This window comes from Lepisma saccharinum, chromosome 27 (genome assembly GCF_977018435.1).
Source record: "Lepisma saccharinum chromosome 27, izLepSacc3.1, whole genome shotgun sequence".
Lineage (NCBI taxonomy): Eukaryota > Metazoa > Arthropoda > Insecta > Zygentoma > Lepismatidae > Lepisma > Lepisma saccharinum.
In genome coordinates, this window is record NC_139255.1 from 58904268 (window position 1) to 58926580 (window position 22313).

A 22313-nucleotide genomic window follows, 5' to 3' on the forward strand; every position below is an offset into this window, starting at 1 on the left:
ATGGGGATGGGTTTTGATTGGTTTGTGGGGTATGGGGAGATGGTGGCGTGGGATGGTAAGTGAGAGTGTTGCCCGAGAAAGGTGAAAGGTTACAGATGAGAGTTTGAAATGACGAAATCAGGATGTGAGTGTGGGACTGTTGGGAGATATGGAAGAGGGTAGAACAAAGGAGGTATTGTGGAAGGTGTAAAGGTTAGAGATAAAGTTCGTTGTATGTTTGCTGGAAATGTTTGTGCGTGTTTATCGATAGTGGTGTCATTGTATGTGTGGTTGGTATAGGGTAACGACCGATGGAGGGAGAGGTAAAAAAGGAAAAAATTGTGGAGAAACAGGGAGTAAATAAAGTAAATAGAAAAAAAGTACAATTTGCGTTAGAGGATAGTGTGTATAGTATTCCGGGGTGGGAAGAGGATAGGAGGGGTACGTGGGCGTTGGACGCTTTGCGCGAGAGGATGCGCAGAGAAAATAGCTGCGTGATAAACAGGGAGAATGAGGTATATAAGGGCGATAGATCTGTTTATGTTGACCTGTGTGGCCATCGTCTTCTTCCAGAGATCCAGAGACTACCTTTCAGAGTCGGTTTCGAAGTGATCTAGCAGGTATATTACGGTATCCGGAGGTAAGTATAAAATGGGTATAGTATCGTGGATGATGAAATTTATAGGAGGAATGATCGGGATGACTTCATCTCCTGATCGATTAGAGAAACCGGTAACTAGACAGAGTTCTCGTCCGTTACCGACTCCTCCACAATCACCACGATCATCGATACGGTCAGGAATGTTGTCGAAAAAAGAGACATATGTGAATGTCCCTAAATATTTTACGGAGAATGAATTTCGAAAGGTGTGGGAAGAAAAGAACGCTGCCCAACACGGGTATGAAAAAATTAAACGTTATAGAAAGAACAGTATCGATGATGCTGGTGAATTGTCGAGGAAGAGAAAACGTGATATGTATAATAATGTAAAGTGTAATCCTATGTATGAGTATACAGAGTGTTCTCCCGAAAAGACTGTTGTAAATCGGAAATATTTGGAAATCAGAATACAAAATTGATTATTTTTGATGCCCCTGTCAGGTTCAGAGAATCCTTTTTAATTACCGTCTACAATCAAAATTTAGTGTCTGAAACGTTTTTGGAAGTTGAAAATAACGGTTTTCCGATCAGTATGCGTTTCATTAATAATCGCAGAGTTGGTTTATGTGAGACACACTATCTGTTCGAAAGAGCACCTGTATACGGACATCTGTCGTACGGTATGTGGACAAGTCGTGTAGCTAGTGAAATAGTGACACACGGATACAATGCAGGACATTTTATTTTAGTATCAGGGCTTTCCTCATCGGATTGCATCTGTATAGAAACAGAATTGGAATTAAATTCGGAGTATTTAGATACATCTGAGTTACATGCTCCTCCACGTTGCCGGGCAACAAAATATATCATGATGGCAAATGAAAGACTGAATTGCGAACGTACCGATGTCGAATTGACACGGTACGAAAATTTGGAAAATCTGCTGAATAACGAAATTCCTCAATTATATAGGGTCGGGTGCCACGGTAAGTATATGATGGTAGATCATTGCGATGTTGCAACGTTAATGCAGATATTTCGGAGAGAGTACCGAGAATCTGTATTAACACTGGGGGAGATATTCCGTTGGTTTAGATACAGTGTGACCCCTGAGGACCTGATAGGTGAAATATTAGGGGTAAAAGGTCCTACATTGGATCTGGAAGAATTATCGGATTATTGTTACAATCCATTACGACGAGATGATGTAAGAAATAACTATTTTTTTTATTTCTAGCCTTCATAAAGTAGAAGAAAAGTTTACCAGAACTTTGACCCCACCTCACTGTGAATTCCCTGACATCATTGAGGAGACCGATACATCAGAAGTTGAAGACGTATAAAAATAAAAGGTGAGAAAAAATATTACCTATATTTATTGATAGGTTATAAATCACCATCCTCTTCATCGGTGATATTGATAATAGAAGGCGTAGCAGGAGGAGACGGTGACGCTGCAGCAGGAGAAGGTGGCGTAGCAGCAGGAGACGGTGGCGTAGCAACACGAGGGACCGGCACAACGGCAGGAGGGACTGGCACAGCGGCAGGAGGGGGTGGCACAGCAGCAGGAGGAGGTGGTGGTGCAGCAGCACCATTCCGGACGAGTTCCAGAAGAGGTTCCGGCAACGACCCGAAGAACCGAGCAGCTCGTTCTTCGTGGTTAAGACGGAGTCTGAAAAAAAAAGAAGGGAGTTAGAATAATAATATTTCATATTCACACAAATCTGAAAATTACGGAATTTGTATAGGTGGGGGTGATGATTTAATAGATATAATTGAAAAAAAATGATATCACCTTTCCTTGATCTCGTCGATCTCTGCCTCCAACTCTCTTCTAAACTGTTCCCGCCTGGCGATGAATGTTTTCGGTAACGATACGCTGGAGTATTTCCACCAAACGTTGTCCGACGCCCTCCAATTCACCGCTTAAATGGTCACCGACTGCCTGCTCCTCCACGTTGACCCCTACCACTCCATCCGTGTACCGACGAAATGCCCTCTGCAGGTTTCGGATTTCTTCCTGCACATCGGCGTTAGAAGGAAGGCCTCTAAAAGGGCCAACCCCCCGATTGTTCTAAAACAAAAATGTATAACTGTAATCAAGGTGTACGTGCGATATATCTAACATATTTTCTTTATATTTTCAGATATGGCATCCCTACCATTTGAATTCAATGTATTGCATGGGAATCTAAAAGATACAGAACATTCCGGGGAACGAAGAAATCTGTGGAGCAAGGTCCAAGCTCGTCAAGTGGAGAGACAGATCGCATGCTACATAGATTTCTGCGAGGAGAACGGATTAGCAGAGAACCTGATGAAGAACCTGGAGGAGGTCTGCTGTGATATGGAAGTCCAAATCGATACGCTCACTAAAATGTTTAGTTACATATCAGAAAAAAAGAACACGTCCCCAGTATTTGTGGATTTTTTGGAAAATGTAAAACAGGCACAGTATGTGCCTTCTCATTTATCCCTTCGTGTATGTTTTGAAATGATGGAGGTTTTCAAAAAGATTCGAAAACAAAAAACGGAGGGGACAAAAAAGAATGATGAAAAGGAGATGGAGAGTAAAATGTCAGAACTTCTAAAGGAAAGAAAATTGGACAAATAAATACTAATACCACTAATACACTAACACTTTTGTCCTATTTTCGTTTGTCTAAACCCGAAAAAATAAATGAGAAAGTGTATAGGTGATTTAGTAAATGAAATGTATATAATTGCAGAGACCGGTTTTGTATATATTGCAAAATATAACTAGATGGATATGAAATGTTTATAATAAAATATATTTAGAAAATATGTTATTTTTATATTAATATGAAATACCTGTATGTTAGTTACGTTTTTCTCATAATACATTGGTGACAGCTGTTTTATAATCAGAGTTCCGGATCAACTATTCCATAAAAATGGTTCGAATCCTATTTTAAACTGTAGGTCCGGTCTCCATGACACTATGGCGACATGTCTCATAATTAAGGTCCCGGGTTTGACACCTGGTAAAAATACACAGCAATTCGAACTCTTGATTTTGATTGGTTGTTTAAAGTCCACTTTATGCACAGTAAGGCTAATCGGAACTGGACCTACAGTTTAAAGTGGGATCCGAAATGTGCCTCCACCGGGAATCGAACCCGGGACCCTTGATTACAAGACGACAACGTTACCACTGCGTCATCGGGGAGGCCTAGCAATTCGAACCCCGGTGTAAACTGTAGGTCTAGTTGTGATTAGTCTTTCTACATAAAATAAGTTTGAAACAGACAAACATGCAAATTACTTACCAAGTTTCCATTCTCCATTTCTGTTCTGCTACAGACGGTAAATGTGAAGAAAGGCTGTTATAAATATTCCATATATATTGACGGTATAGTTTGATCCAAATTTTGTAACATCCTCCGTGTATCATTTAAAGGTTAGCGGTCAAATTATAATTGGGAATCAGGAAACATATTTTACAAGTTGTTTTGACATTCTAAAGGTTATAGAGGTTACGTAGCAATTAGTGGGAAACCTATTTTACAAGCTGTTTTGACGTTCTCTGAAAGTATCTCTATGTATCATTCTAAAGGTTAGAGGTTATGTAGCAATTAACAGTCTCGAGAAGAATTTCACAGTGATTCTCTGTTACATTTGAGAATATTGAGAAATAATGAAGGAGTCGATAAACTCTCGAGTCTTTTTCATTCTCCGGTGTTTATAAATTCTGTGTTTCAATATGTCGGTAGACGTAATGTTTAAAAGTTAAGGATGAAATTGTAATCAACAGTTTTGAGATGAGGGCTAAAGGTTTACAAGAAGAATAAACCCTAAGGAGGTTATTTGCGGTCGATCTTTTACGAAACTACACAGAACAGACACTTTAAAAATATGGAACCGGGTTTTGTGTCAAATTATGTTTATTGAAAACCTGGGCCGGCCCGGGCCCCTAGGAAATGATGAATAACGTTTGGTGAAGTTATCATTGCATGTTGAAAACCAGGGCTGGTCCGGACCCTTTGGGAAATGGTTAATAGCCATCGGTAAAGTTATTCCTGTACGTATGTTGAAAACCAGGGCCGGTCCGGGCCCCAGGAAATGATGAACAACGTTTGGTGAAGTTATCACTGCATGTTGAAAACCAGTGTCGGTCCGGACCCTTTGGGAAATGGTTAATGGCCATCGGTAAAGTTATTCCTGTACGTATGTTGAAAACCAGGGCCGGTCCGGGCCCCAGGAAATGATGAACAACGTTTGGTGAAGTTATCACTGCATGTTGAAAACCAGTGTAGGTCCGGACCCTTTGGGAAATGGTTAATAGCCATCGGTAAAGTTATTCCTGTACATATGTTAAAAATCAGGGCCGGTCCGGACCCCAGGAAATGATGAACAACGTTTGGTGAAGTTATCACTGCATGTTGAAAACCAGGGCCGGCCCGGGCCCTTTGGAAAATGGTGAATGACCTTTGACCTTTTTTTTTTGTTCAAATTTTCAAATCGTTATATCTCCGTGCCTAATTGAGATAGAAGAATGATCGATAGGTCGTTGAACTCGGAATGAAGTCCTCTTTCTATTGGAAAAGGTTTCATCATTCTAGGATCAACAGTTTCCTACTTTCTTTATTACCAATCGAAGACTCCCCTTCCGACCACTCTACTAAAAAGTCTCGATGTGCAGATTCCAAATCTGTAACGGTTTTCAGGTTAACTCGATCAGCAACGCGACTATGCCTTTTTGAAATGTTTAGGTTTTCTGAAATTTTGCCAAGTTTTAGGTTATCAGACAATTCGACCTCTGCAATTGTTGTTCTATTTTATTAGAAATATCTTTTCATTATCAAAGAGTTTAACCTTGTTTATAGATAAGCACCAGGAAACCGTTACACATTTCTAGAAAGTTTACAAAACAGTCAGTAAACCGTTAGATAAATCATTAAAACAAAAAAGGGTCGTAGATACCGGAAAGATTGTTACTCATTTCCTGGAAACTTATAAATCAGACAGTAAAACCGTTAGAATCAGTATTGTGATGCTGAGGCATATAACATAGACAACCTCTTTCGTGAGTAGTTTCCGGAATGCTATTATCCTCCTATCATGGACTTACGGTTATCTGCTGACGAATTGTTAGTGTTATATCGTAAGGGGTATTATAAAACAGCTGACCAGTTACGAAAACTACTGGCGTACATTGCACAAAAGATAACTGAAGGAGAGACTGTCTCTTTAGTTGAAGAGTATGATCAATTACTACGGGCGGTAACAACAACAACAACTACACCCGAACATTTCAGAAAAGGAGCATCATCGCCACCTAATATCCACACATCCGATACTGCATCATCTCAAGGAACTTCAAGGAATGCCGTATCCAGACCAGACCCGGAACCTCTACCTGGACCGTCTTGGAGAGAGGACCCCTTACCGACAGCTGAACAGTCACGTCAGAATATTTCTGAATCAGATAGAAGAGGTAACAAAAGAAAACGTAATACAATACCTCGTGAACACATAGGAAATATATTGTTACACAATATTCAGGAACGTGAATACCCTAAATTTCGTTCCAAGGGACAACGTGTGGAATTCAGTTTCTCACATCCTCCAGAAAATGTTGACCCTCACAGTTGAATTCGTCAAGGTGTTGAAAACCTTCTCATCTATGTGAAAAAGAATGCTAAGGACGGAGATAAAATAGGTTTAACACTATCTAACATATCCGACCCAAATGTAAAAGATATTTATATCGGGTGGCATAGAAGTGATCAGTTACATAGTGATATGGTATGGACTGTTATGCATAAAATACTACAAAGTGCAAAAACATTTTCAAGTACAGACCGTCTAATTTTGCGGGCTGACCGTGTTGATATACCTGTCGGAGGAGGAGGAGGAGACGGTAAGCGTGCCTATTGTTTACCAAATTATATGCTAAGTACACTGAAGAGAAGTGTTGTCAGTGTACCAAATAGAAAAAAACCTCTTTGTTTATCTGAAGCTCTGGTTATAGGGAAAGCCTATGTAGATAAAGATCCATCGTATACACAATATAAAAAAAATAGAAATCTTCTTAGACCTGTTTTTGAACTAATGCGAAAGGCAGGTGTAAATCTAACAGACAATACGTGTGTCGGAAGTGGAATTCCTGAACTCAAAAAATTTCAACAAGTTCTTACAGAATATAAAATCACTGTATACAATAACCTTCGTGATGTTCAAGATATTCTTTTTGAAGGAGAGGTCGAGAACGTCTCCAAATACATATATCTTCTATACGACAGTACTCGACAGCATTACGATGTTATTGTGAACCGTGTTGGAGCTTTTGCAGCAAAACAGGAATGTCAGGGATGTAACGAACTTATATTTCGTAAACCACATATTTATCAGTGCAAACAAATGTGTTCCATGTGCCGCGCAATCCCTCCATGCGTACCTGAAACAGGAGTTTATAAAACATGTCAAACATGTCACAGGATTTTCAAAAATGAGAAATGTTTTACAAATCATGTTTCTACGTTATTTCGAAACGGTACAGTATGTAGTGAAATCCAACAGTGTCCTCGATGTTTTAGAATTGTTCTCACAAATAATTCGTATGAGAAAGTACATAGGTGTAACATGAAATACTGAACTGTCTGTAACTGTGTGAAACCTATAAATCATGTGTTACATGTCTATTCCAAAATCTAAACAGAATTTGAAATTTCTATTTGTGTTTTATGATTTCGAATGTTATACTGATATTCCTTACTGTGATAAAGAAAAAACTTTTCTTCATGTTCCGAATCTTATTGTGGTACAGACAGCCTGTCATGCATGTCATGACAGAGGATTTAACAGTTTCATGTTCTGTTTGTGGTACAGGACAGTTTATATTCTGGGATGATCCTGTAGAAACTTTTCTCTCCTATCTCGAACTGCAACATAAGTTTTCCAATATAACTATTTGTGCATACAATGCACGAGGTTATGATTGCACGTTTATATTGAGAAAAATGTTGGAAAAAGGGATGAAACCTCATATAATCTTGGATGGAACCAAAATCATCAGTATGACGTACCAAAATCTCTACTTTATCGACAGTCTTAACTATGTTCAGACGAATCTTGCAGGATTTTCAAAACTATTCGGTCTACCAGTACAGAAAGGATATTATCCGCATTTGTGGAACACATACAAAAATCTAAATTACATAGGACCTACACCTCCTCCTTCTGCATACGGATATGAATATATGAAAACAATTGAAGATCAAACAAATTTCATGTCTTGGTATGATACTGAATGCAGAAAAAATATGCCTTTCAACAACAAAACAGAACTACTCCAATATTGTATTAAAGATGTTACTCTGTTAAGACAAGGATGTCTGAAACTGAGACAGAATTTTCTGGATATATGTAAAATAGATATTTTTAGAAATTGTATCACTATAGCATCAGCGTGTTCATTAATTTACAGACATAAATTTATGCCCACTGACACTATAGGAATAATTCCTAAAGGAGGTTACCATCATGCAGATAAAATGTCAAAATTTCCTTTGAAATGGTTGACCTATGTTGAAGAACAAAATCACATAATACTTCTCCACGGTGGACGTACTCGTGAAAAATATGTTTTAGGAGGACGTTATAAAGTAGATGGATATCACGAGAAGACAAATACAGTGTACGAAGCGCTTGGCTGCTTCTGGCACGGTTGCAGACGATGCATATCAACAAACAGGGATATGTATCCTAAAGATATCCCGGAAGATGAAAACATCCAGGAAAATGACGGTCAAACCAATAGTGACATGCTAAACACTGCAGCTTTTAGATACGAAACAACATGTCGTAAACTTGCAGCTTTACGTTCTGAAGGACACCGTGTTGTCACAATGTGGGAATGAGATTTTGATAGAATATTAAAGACTGATCCTGAACTCGATAGACATCTATCTACACACCCTATTGTCTGCTGTATTCCTTTAAATCCGAGAGATGCCTTATATGGTGGAAGAGTTGAAACAGTCAGAACTTATTACAGAATCACGGAAAATGAGAAATTACAATACAACGATTTTACAAGTTTGTACCCTTATGTGAACAAATATTGTACGTATCCTGTAAGGCATCCTACCATATTTTTAGGAAATTCTATTCCTCCAGTCGACGAAGTTTTAAACATGGAAGGACTTGTTAAATGTACAATTATACCCCCTACAACCCTTCTCCACCCTGTTTTACCCTCCAAAATAAATGGGAAACTGATGTTTGTATTATGTAAAGAATGTGCTATCACGCTAAAATGTGAAGGTATTTGTGAACATTCAGATGAACAGCGTGCACTTTCAGGAACTTGGGTTATCGCAGAAGTACGTAAAGCTTGTAGTTTAGGTTACAGAATGTTGGAGATGTCGGAAGTGTGGAAATATGAAACATCTATGCACAATCCTGTTACACAAACTGAAGGACTGTTTGCTGAGTATGTCAACACATTTTTGAAAATAAAACAGGAAGCCAGTGGGTGGCCTACTTGGTGCCAAAACAGAACGGATAAAGAAAAATACCTACAGGACTATTTTGACAAAGAGGGGATTTTATTGGAGGAAGACAATATTGAGATCAATCCTGGAAAACGTACTTTGGCTAAACTTTGTCTTAATTCTTTATGGGGCAAATTTTGTCAACGAGATAACCTTTCCCAAACATCAATTATCAAGGAGTCGAAAGATTTTCTCGATAAAATGACTGATCCTAATGTAATTATCGGAGGAGTTATATTTATCAATCAGGATACTGTTATAGTAAACTGGAAATATGTTGAAGAGGCTATCACCCTGAACAGAAAAGTAAACGTTCCTATTGCTGCTTTTACGACGTCATGCTCGTTTGAAACTGTATGAACTTCTTGAAAAATTGGATGACAGAGTATGTTATTGTGACACAGATTCGGTGATTTATGTAGATAGTCCTGAAATGGAATATCATCCTCGAACAGGTGATAAATTAGGGGACCTCACCGATGAATTGAGTAATTTCGGTCCCGATGCAATTTGTGAAGAGTTTGTCTCAACAGGACCAAAAAGTTACAGTATGAAAATTAAAAAACCTCTTTCTGAACCCCAATATATCTGTAAAGTTAAAGGGATCACTTTAAACACTTCCACATCAAAATTGGCCAATTTTGATACTATGTGTGATATGATGAACAATGAAAAATCTGACGTTACAGTAGAAAATATCTTTAGAATTAGAAGAACAAAACAGTTTCAAGTTATCAGTACAAATGAAAAGAAATTGTTCCAGCCAGTATTAATGAAACGTTTTTTTGACCACCAACATTTATCATTTCCTTTCGGATACCGTACAGACTAGGTTATAAATATATCTGTAATACTGTAATAGGTATTGTAATAGGTTTTAACCTATAGGTCCAAAGTTCAAGTTTTTGTTCCAGTGTTTTTATATTGTATACTTGTATTATATAATCTTGTACAAAATAAATATAAAATGTATTAATAGTCTGGTAAACCGTCATTTTCTTTCAGGTTCCTGGATACAAATATGTAAAATTTTTGCTTAACATAAAATGTTTCCTAAACTTATCCATCCTTTTACAATGATGGTTTGTGGAGCATCAGGAAGTGGAAAAACTACTTTTGTAACAAAACTTGTCTATTCTATTTTTTCTTTTGTTGAAAAACCTGTTAAAAAAATAGTATGGTGTTACTATCAGGAAAATAGTATCCCAAAAAATATCGGTGATGTGGAATATCATAAAGGAATTGTTAATTGGCAATCATGGAACGGAAAAACTCCCACCCTTATAGTGCTAGATGATCTTATGATGGTTGGTGAAGGAGAAAAAGTTGCAGACCTTTTTACGAAAGGTAGTCACCACAAAAATATTTCAGTTGTTTTTATAACACAGAATCTTTTTCACCAAGGAAAAAAATGTAGATATATTTCTTTGAACGTAAAACATTTTGTTATATTTAAAAATCCACGAGATATGAACCAATTTATTGTTTTTGCACGGCAGCTTCAACCTCATCGCATGAAGGAACTTGAAAAAGTATATATAGATGCAACAATAGAACCTCACAGTTATTTGTATATTGATCTTTCCCAGTCAACACCGGATCCTTTACGTTATCAAACAGATATTTCTAATACAGATCATTCAACCATATATCTTCCTCAGGAATGCCTGAAACCTCGAGATGAAGAAAATGAGGAAGAGACGTACCAAATTACGTTCTAAACAGAATATTTCTTTTAAAACACATTCACCTTTTTTGCACATATTGAAAAATTCCCCAACAAAAGTTCGTAAAACATTATTGAAAAGTGCTCAAAAAAAAAAAAAAAACAATCAGTTTTATCAGTGAATGTTGTCTGAATGTTTTAAAAGGTAATATAAAACTTCGACCGTCTGTAAAACATCGTCTAACACCTTACAAAACTGTTTCACGTAGGCTTGTAAAACCTAAAGTAGATATCGAAAAACGAAGAAAAATTCTTGTTCAGAGAGGAGGGTTTCTACCCCTACTTTTAGGATCTCTACTATCAGGTCTTCTCGGAACTCTCATTCTACATTAACAATGACACCTGTTTACAAAAAAATGATTGTTCTTTCACCAGAACAATTGACACGTATTCGCGGTTCCGAACAGTCTATAAATCAAAAATTATCTATTCTGGATAAAAAAAATGAACGACATTTTTAAAATGAAAAATATACCAGATGACCAAAAATGGCTTCTTTATAGAAAAGAATTGGATGAGTATTTATGGTTGAGTCGAAAATCGAAAGAACCATTAGAGATTCCTATTATCCAGGATAATGGTGATTCTAGTATTTCACCAGGATCAACGTATTTTCCTCCAAACCTGGTAGAAACATTACCACGTAATACAAGACAGCAGTTAGAAAATATTATTGATGAGTATCAATCTACAGCCCAACGTCTAATCGAAAAAGATCAGGAAAAAACGCTTCCGGACCCGAGATCTTTAAATTTTTCATCGTCATCATCACCAACGGAGATTCCTGGTCCGTCTCGTAAACGAAAACCGGCGAAAAAAAGAAGAAAAATGTTGTCTTACGTGTTTCCAGAAAAACTTCACCATTTTTGAGAACACCTGATGCATACAAATTCGTTCCTTTAAGAAAAAGTCGTAGACAGAGAGACCAATCATGGGAGTCCCTAAAGTAAAACATGATAAAATTCTTGCTAGAATATATTACGATCCTCAACACAGAGCCTCATTTTCATCTGTGGACCGTTTATGGAAAGCTGTACGAGATAGGAATATAGTAAAAAATTGGTTAATGCACCAGGAAACATACACTCTCCACAAAAGTGCACGAAAAAGGTTTCCTCGAAACCATTATAATGTATGGAACATAGATATGCTCTGGGAAGCCGATCTTAACGATATGACATCGATACAAAAACATAACGACGGATTTAAATATCTCCTAACAGTGATTGATGTATTTTCAAAATATGCTTATGCATTACCCCTAAAAAATAAAACAAGTAATTCTGTAACTGAAGCTTTCAGAACCATTTTTGAACAAAGCAAAAGAAAACCTGCCACATTACAGACAGATCAAGGAACAGAATTTACGAATTCTGTGTTCCAGAATTTTCTGAAAAATGAACAAGTAGACTTTTCGATCGCAATTAACCACCCTGTAAAAGCAAGTATAGTGGAACGTTTTAACCGAACGTTAAAAGAACGAATGTGGAAATATTTTACAGCAAAACAAACAAGACGTTACATAGATATTTTACCTCAACTTCTTGAAGGTTACAATACTGCGATCCATCGTTCCATAGGAAGGGCACCTCAAGATGTAAACGAAACTAATGTTTACACAGTGTGAAAACATCTTAATAGACACAACAACCGTATCTCACACACAATTTCAGATTTGAAAGTTGGGGACATTGTGCGAATTTCTGTTTTTAAAGGACATTTCGAAAAAGGATACAAACAATCGTGGTCACGAGAACTTTTTAAGATTCATTCCGTCGTTCAACGGCAGCCGGTACCTGTTTACATATTGGACGACTTAGATGGTGAACCTGTAAAAGGAACATTTTACAAACATGAGGTTCAGAAAGTATATTCGAATCCTGACGAAGAGTATAAAATTGATAAAATTTTAAAAACACGAGGTAAAGGTAAACATTTAGAATACCTTGTTCGTTGGCTGGGTTATCCTTCCAGTTTTGATTCATGGATCAAGGCATCATCGCTAAAACCGATATCGAACAACTAAACCTCAATATATATCGAAATATATCACCATTTCGAATCAGTGAGTTCTTCTTGTTCAGTCAGAATGGATGATAATTTCTATATCTACCTCCCATCGTCTTCATCAGAAAAATATTTTCCAAACAACACATTAACTCATTTTACTGTAAAATTAGCAAAACGTATCGATCTGCCTCCAGATTTGTGGGAAGTCGGATTAGCAGAATTATATCATTCAACTCTTTATGATAACGTTCTGGAAACAGATTCAGGACAACTAACATTTCCTGTTCGAACATATACAAATGTTGAAGACTTGATTTCGTCGATCGTAACTTCCCTTCCCGATAATCGAGAAATACGAAAATCTGTGCTTTACAAATTCTGGCATCTACTGGCTGACCAGCAATGGAGTTCATTCGAGTCATCTGTTTCTACAGATAACACACTATATATTAACGATCAACCGTTTTATTTTCCTGCAGCTACTTATACAATAGATGATCTTGTTTTTTTTTCCTGAAAACCAACCCTGCAAATGGAGCTGTTCCTACTCATCTTCGATTCTATTTTAAAGCTGCCGTATATAAACACTTGTCCGAAACAGGAATGCTCGACCCTGAACCCAATGTCTCTGTAGACAATACAATAACACCTATAGATTTAACAGACGACTATGCTAAATTTCGATATGACATATTAAAATATATCTATTCCTCGCACGTAATATCTAATAACGTTGTCGATAAAAATCCTTACATATTTGTATATTCAGATATTGTAAAACAGCAGTTGGTCGGTGAAAAAATGATACGTCTTTTACGTCTTACTCGAAAACAATGTTCAGAAGTAGATACCACATGTACGATACCTGTAGCTCATCACACATTCAATCCGATTCACTATGTTTCTCTGGATAAAAGTTCTTTCGAAACAATAGAAATTACTTTAAACGATCAAAAAGGAAACTTTTTACCTTTAAGAAACAGTTCCGTTCCTACTATCGCTGTTTTACATTTTCGTAAAAAAACAAAATCCTTTTAAAAAACCGACAAAACACTATTTTCTCAGTCTATATTGGTAAACGAATGAGTCATCATGAATTCCCAGGCAGAATATTACACAACCCAAATACATGGAGGAATCGGACCCATTTTTCGTTCTAACAGAATTCAAAAAGGAAGAGGATTAGGTTATCTTTTTGCTGGACTTTTCAGAATGGTGAAACCTCTTCTCTGGAGCGGTGCAAAAGCTATCGGAAAAGAAGCTTTAAAAACTGGTGCTAATATTGTTACAGATATTGCAACAAGTCAGCAGACTCCGAAAACTATTGTTCGTCAGCGAATACGTGAAGCTGGTCAGAATATTAAAACTAGAGCACAACAAAAAATCGATTCTCTGACAGGTTCGGGTATAAGAAGAAGAATTGCAAGAAAAAATACTCATTCGGTGTTAAAACATTCAGGTACCCGTGCTAGAACCTCGAGAATCAAGAAAAACGTACATCCGTAAAACGTCGAAAAACATCGTCGAAATCTAGGAAAACACGTAAAAGAAAAATCAGACAAAATGTCAAAGTCAGAGATATTTTTACATGATGATACAGAACAGCACCTGGATGATTTCACAGTTCGACCTTTTTCAGAAAAAACATACTATTCCGTACAAACCTATTGCTTCCTTCGATAACCAGAATGTAACTTCGTTTCTCGAACCTGTCTAGATTCGCTTACAGCTGAAGATGATTAAACAAGATGGAAGTCGTATGAGTACTCTGCCGCCCAATAATTTTTTTTGCTGGACTTTTCAGAATGGTGAAACCTCTTCTCTGGAGCGGTGCAAAAGCTATCGGAAAAAGAAGCTTTAAAAACTGGTGCTAATATTGTTACAGATATTGCAACAAGTCAGCAGACTCCGAAAACTGATTCTCTGACAGGTTCGGGTATAAGAAGAAGAATTACAAGAAAAAATACTCATTCGATGTTAAAACGTTCAGGTACCCGTGTTAGAACCTCAAGGATCAGAAAAATCAGACAGAATATCAAAGTCAAAGATATTTTTACACAATGATGCAGAACAACACGTGTATGATTTCACAGTTCGATCTTTTTCAGAAAAAACCTATTCAACAAAATGTCGAAAAAACCTACACTGTTACCTACAAACCTATTGCTTCCATCGATAACCAGAACGTGATACCGTTTCTCATACCTGCAACAGCAACAGATTTTCTGGATCTTGCATCTGTTTATCTTCGTTTACAGGTGGAGATGGTTAAACAAGATGGGAGCCGTATGAGTGCTTTGCCGACCGATAATGCAACCACAAAAAATTGTGGGGTAGTAAATTATCTTCTCAATACTATATTTTCACAATGTAACGTTGCTATCAACGGTATATCTGTAACAAATGCTGACAACAATTATGCATATAAATCGGTTTTTGAAGTACTTCTCAATTACGGTACCGATGCTGCAAATACACATCTTATTAATGCTTTATGGTACCTGGACACACCTGGAAACCAAGATAAAATCACAACCAATAACGAAGGTTTCAGCACCCGAAAAAAAATTTCCAGTACGTTCCGTCATCAGGAAATCCTATGGAAGTAACAGCCGAAATGGAACTTATGGGAAAACTCCACATAGATTTTTTCAATCAGTCTAAATATCTACTCAATGGTGTCGAAGTACGTATCGAACTTATCACGTGATGCTTTTTATATCTGGGGAGATCAAGATTCACCTAGCGTAAAAATAAAAAATTTAAAAGCTGCTCTCGAAATAAATCACGTCATTCCGACTCCTAGTATTAGTTTCGCTATAGACAGAGCACTTTCTTATGGTCCTGCACATTATCCGTTCACAAGAAGTATTATCAAGGCATACTCTTAACGTTGCAAGAACGCAGCAGATTTCTATCGACAATGCTTTTCAAGGTCCTTTTCCGAATGTTATTCTTTTTACTATGGTATCCACCGCCAGCTTTCTCGGAGACAGTAAAAAAAAATCCGTTCGACTTTAGAAGTTTTAACCTATCTTCTTTCCATCATGTAAAAAATGGAGAGCTCACACCTTCTGAACCTTTACGAATCAGTACAGGAGGAAATGGCGGTTTAGTAACACGTGCCTACCAAACTCTGTTTTCCGGCACAGGTATCCATCACAATAATTATGGACATCAGATCACAAGGAAGATGTTTGAAAACGGATCATTTTTTCTGATTTACGACCTTACACCAGATTTTTCAGGAAACGATACACACATCAGTCTACAGGAACAAGGTACCTTAGGAGTAAAAATGCAGTTTTCTCCACAACTGTCGGAAAATGTTACCTGTCTTCTGTATGCTGAATTCGAAGTGACCTTGGATGTGACAAAAGACAGAGGTGTTATCCTTCACTGATAAACCTAACACTTTTACTCTATAAATTTGGTGTGTTCCTGTTTTCTGCCACAGAAACCTACCTGTATCGTAATAGAAAAAGACTACCGTGTTTGTGTACTTTATTATAAACGTATCCGACATGAACACATCACAGATCAGACATATTTTATCTCACAACTGTTCCACCAAAACAATTTTTTGTGGTGTTTACCCGAGAGATCTTCTGCCTCGAACGTTCTCCACCCCTGCTTTGATAATCGCAAACACGGATACTTCCGATTCCAAAAGAACACACTGGGTTGCCTTCTATTTCGACAAAAACAATAAGGCAGAATATTTTGATTCATACGGTTTCCACCCCTATTACCCAGAATTCATAACATTCTTGAACCGTCATTCCTCTGTCTGGACTCACAATAACACCCCCTTACAAGGAATATTTGCTACAACTTGCGGACATTACTGTTGTGTATTTGCTTATTATAAAGCACATCACGTCACAACCAGGGATTTCATCCGGATATTCCCACCGGGTGTCAGTAAAGATGAATATATTTTACACAGTTTTCGTCAGATCTTCAAATGTTTACCACATTCAAAGTATCCTAAAGGAGCACAAGTGTGTCGTTCCATCAAACCAGTTCGGGAGTGTATAAGGTGATTTCTATATAAAATATGTATGATGATTCTGCTCACTCTCAGTATCATCTTGACACCTTTAGTGAAAACATCATGGACCCGGTCAAAAATTCTACAATGGAAAAACATGATCAGCTTCTAGACCATATTACTCATAAGTAAAGCCCGGATTTTTATGTAATATCAACCCCTAAAATATGTACATAAATATGTAATAAAAATGTCTGAAATATGTAAAAAATATGTAAATTCATAATGAAATATGTACTATAAATATTTATTCCAAACGTTACTTCCTATTTTTGTTACATTTTTTCCTCACAAAGGGATATGTTTATTTCAAAAAGACTTACAAAAATTGAAGTTACAATATTACAATGCTTACATTAAGTATTTTTTATGTTCTTATAGAGCAAAAATATTAACCACAATTTGAATATATTCAATATTTAATATACAATGTCACCAGGTACCATTCAAAATGTTCAGTAGTAAATTTTCGTTGTCCAAATTTTTCACTCAAAAAGCACTTACAAAAATTCAGGTTACCTTTGATCTTGGGGCAGGCACTGTATTTAATTATTTAACTTACAATATGTTACCAGGTACATTTCCAAATGTTCAGAAGTAAATGTTTGTCGCCGATCAGATAATATGTTCTTGTACGCAGAGAAACTTCTCACCACGTCACAAGAAGTAACCGGAGCGTACTTCAGGAGGTGAATGTGGTCGGGAGAAATATCATTGGGAGGGTTAACTGTTTCACCATTGAGAATGCAGCTCACTGTAAATAAGCTGACGTAACCTGGGTTTCTTTCAGTCACTGCGTCAAATTTTCTTCGAGCTTTCTCTCCCACATCTCCTCCAACAGCAGACAGTTTCTTTCTTGCATCCTCATATATATCCATGGCTTCCAGGAGAGGAAGCCCAACAGTTTCAAGTTTTTTTATGCTTGTATCAATCCAACCAAAATTGCTGTTTATGTATGCCATATCGCAAGCAGGTTTGGTGTCCTTGAAGAGATTTTGAGCAGTGCGTACCAATACAGCTGAGTCCGCCGAAAATGAGTCAAGCACAGATTTCACTTCTTCAAAATGTTCGTTGTAAAACTTACTTGTCCGGATCCAAGTGCCCCAACTAGTAAGAATAGGTTCCGCAGGAAGTGGTACACCTGGCAATTGTTCCTTGTAAACTTGCACACGTTGTGGTGCCTTCAGAAACACCTTTTTCGTGGAAGAAATAAGTTGGTTGACTTCCAGGAAATTGCCTCTCACCTCCTCAGCAATGCGTTGGAGAGCATGTGCCAAGCAAGTAAAGTGGATCAAGTTAGGATAAAACACTTTAAGTGCCGTAGCAGCTTCTAACATGTATGACGCACTGTCTGTGAACATGAGAAGAACTCTCTCTTCTTGTACGCCATCCGGATACAACAATTTAAGACTGTCATTCACAAATCGTGCTATGGTGGAATGATTAGTACGCTCTAGAACTTTGCATGCAATGAGATGTGGTGTAGATGGAGAATCAGCAATTAGCGTTCCAACAATGAAATTACTTACATACCGCCCCAAAGCATCAGTTGTTTCGTCGATGGAAATCCACACATAGGAACTGCCTACTTCTGCCCTAATTGATTCTAAAGTTTCTTTGTAGGAATGTGGAAGATATCGCTTTCGAAGGGTTGACTCGTCAGGAAGTTTACGGCCACAATATTTTTCCAGAAAATCCCGGAACTTCGGTACTTGAATTTTATACCAAGGGATGTTTGCTGCAATCTTTGCTTCGCACATTTCCTTGTAAAACACACTGAATGAAGAATCCTCTTGCATCTGGGTTAGTAAAACTTGCTTCTTTTCACTCCGTAGTTGTTTGTTTTTCACATGAAGTGAAGTGCGAACATGTTGATCTAATTGAGACTTCATAGTGCACCCAACTTTTTTTTATCGCACACTCGACAAAAAATAACTTTACCATCCGTAGCTATCGACTGCTATCCAAGATCGCAACTTTTGAGATAACGAGGAGGTAGGCGGAGCCATTCCAGCTTTCTACAGCTAAAACACTGTTTAAATACTGAGGCAAGCTCTTCTTAAAACTCCAATGGTTAAAATGAAAAGGCGACGAAATATATATACAAAATTCTACGGTTGAGTTAACAATACTTCATTCAAGATTTGTCGCCGCCGGCTGCAAAAATCAAAACGATCACAACAATGTACGGATGAAAGGTAAGTGCCTCTCAGCGTTGTACTTGCCGCCTTCCATTGTTGGTTCTCTTCGTTCGCTGTGTGTTGCTTGCCGCTCCATGTTACAAACTGGAAACTTAAACACTGTCGAATCTTGATGTAATTGTTACGATGCGGGGAATCATGTAATTGTTACGATGCGGCGAATCAACGAACTGCTATGTACGTACAACGAAGGCAAATCGCACTTTTAAGTTACTATATTTTTTAGACCTGGAAATGGGGAGGGGAAGTGAGAAGATACTTTTTTAACTAGTAAGGCAAAAGTTCATTGGATTTTCCTCTTAAGGACTGTTTTATGTAAAAAATATTTCATATCTTAGGAATATGTAACATTTAGTAAAATATGTAATATAAAACTTCACTGTGACATCTCTACTGACGTAATTCGTCAATATATTTTAATTCCACGCTTGTACATATAAAGGAAAAAATATGTAATTACATAGAAATCCGGGCTTTACTCATAAGGATGGTGTTTCTAGATGTAGAAAACGTAGACGTCTGCCCCTACCAAAATTGAGATTCCTGTTATAAAAACTGAACCGATCGAGAGTGAACCGGATGTGACAAAGGATTGTGATTTCATAAAAATACGTAAAGAAAACAGTTCTTCCCAAAATAAAACCGAATGTTCGGAACTGCACAACATAGATGTCTGTTTGGATCTTTATCTTGCAAATATATACTTTCTGAACACCGAAAAAACCAAATATGTAGCAGTAGGATTCGAAAAACAAACACCTTTCAATCTGGTATGGGAGTTTTCGCAACAAGGAAGATTATCCGTACGAATTAATTCTTCACAGATTAGAGAATTGTGTGTTTTGAAATCTGATGTACTTAATTACATCGAAACAGGTCGACGATTTAATAATCTCGTCACAGGGAATGTTACTGTCAGTGCTGTAAATATTTTCGGAAAACGTTGTATTTCCATGTATCAACATTCCTCACCGGATGCTTTTATTTTTACACCCCCGGAACTACATTTATTTTTTGTGAACTTTTCACACCCTTAAGAAAATTAATGAACGAATGTTATCATAAATTACAGCCACATATACAGACTTTTGTGCATTGTATCGAAAAGAATATGTTTTCAGAAAGAAAAGAAGTACCGGAAAATCTGATAAGTCATTTTCACGTTCTCTGGTACAACGAATTGATGATTGAAATATATCTTCAACACAATCTTGGACATTCATTGTTATTATAAATAACTTTATTATCCATTATGTATTTTTACTGTAAATGTATATCTTTATATGTATATTATTAAATTGTAAATAAAACATTTGAAAAAAGGTTAAACATTTTTTATTTTTCTCTATTACAGTAGAAATGGTACATTTTCCAAACATTTTCAACTGCACAGGTTTTGTTCATATTTTTTGATTCACTATGTTCTCTACATTTCTTTTTCTCTACCGAAAGTTTCACTCTCTCCAATTTTGGACACCCAAATTCTTCAATATTATCTACGGTTAACGTACTCATACGTTTTTCTCCAATACATTTTTCCAGCCATTTAGCTTTTTCAGTACCTTTAACACACATATTTTCATTTACAAGTACAGAATATAAAAGATCTCCTAACTTCTCATACGGTACCCAACCATTTTCCCAGGAGAGTCCGTGTTTGTTTGCACGGAGCCAATAATTCACACGACGATATTTTTCACTTAACAAATGTAGACCATATGGAGGTTTTACTAAATAATCAAATGTACATTCAAAAGGAGACTTCAATATTCCGACTTCTTTCCACACAAATTCACCGGCTTTTCCTCGTAAACCTTGAACGTCCAAAAAACATACATCCATTGTTCAACAGGTAAAAACTGTGAATGTATTTTTAATAGATCCACGACATATAGCACACTTATCGAGTTGTGAGGCACAGGATCGACAACTGACAAAATGTCTGCACGGGAGAAACACTATAACGCAAACATTCAAAAAACAGATTTTACAAATCATTACAGAATCTGCATTTTTTTAATAGCTCTATTTGCAGTGTTTTTTCTATTAGCACAATATTTACATTCGGCCTTATAATTTAGTAATGCAACACTTCGTATAAAACTTCAATGGGGCACTGATGCCAGATGTCCTATAACAGGACAATCTTCCGGTGTCCAATCACAAAATCCATAAAAACAATATGAACACAGTACTCTATCACCGTGGCTGAATAGTAACATCCTGCAGTCACTAACTCTTCAGGTGTCTGTTGTAATCCTACAGGCCACTTTTCGTAAGTTTTGTATCGAGAATCGACTGATAGGTAGTTATTACAATGCCCCGAAAATCGGTAGCAGGGGTAACTGAACACTTTCATAAATCAGCCAAAGAAAAACAATCTGATACAATAGGTGATGGGGTTCCAGGTATTGGTGATAACGGTACCGGCACAGTATCTTCTACATCACTATCGAACAGAGATCTGGAAAAACCAAGACGATTCGAAGATATCACTGGAAAACAGGGATGTCCTTCTAATTAACGTAGTAGAGAACGGTTGCAGGTAGTACACCACAAAATAGTTTTGTTCACTAACACGGCAAGCCACTCTTTCACTCTTCGTTTTAAAGCTTTAGCAATCTCATCTTCATCCTTCCTCTGAATGAGTTCACACGAACATTTGTGATAGGGAAATCCTGTTCTCCCATCCGTGAACTTTTTTCTTTCCACTATCTCCTTCAACGTCTCGCAGGAATGATGGACTGCTTCTCCCGATCTATTGAACAGGTAACATCCGCACCATGGAGCTTCACGTACCGCTACGTACATAAACGGGAAATGTTTCAACACTCGCTGTACAGGCTCACGATCGGTATCGACATCGCCGCAGGATTCTATAACTTCCCAAAACTCTTCGTAACTTATCTCGTAGAAATTCAGAGCTTTCTCCGGTAACGTTATGCAATACTCTGCCATTGTGACACACTCTCGTTCTTTTATACCATCTACATATATATATACCCTTCTTCCTATTACGTCATTTTCCTTAAACATGTCCAAATGAATACTTCTTGTATTCTTAAATTAATACAACGATCTTTGAATCAAATGAGTCAGCAACATTTTCCCGGCTTCTCAAAGACAGGTTGTTAACCTCTATACCAAATGAATCACCAAGTTCGAAAACCTAAATCAACCTCTGTACCGAAAAACAAACATAATAAATAAAAGAAAACAGTAA

The 22313-nt window shown here is 37.2% G+C and overlaps 1 protein-coding gene across 1 annotated transcript in view; it reads right to left on the reverse strand.

Annotated features, from left to right (window-relative positions):
• Positions 1-22313, reverse strand: part of LOC145980002 (uncharacterized) — a 61426-nt gene that overhangs the window by 14583 nt on the left and 24530 nt on the right. The window contains exon 4 of the mRNA XM_083112948.1: positions 1950-2654. Coding sequence (XP_082969074.1) covers positions 1950-2292 — 343 coding nt within the window. The 5' untranslated portion in view covers positions 2293-2654. The remainder of the gene's footprint in view (positions 1-1949; positions 2655-22313) is intronic.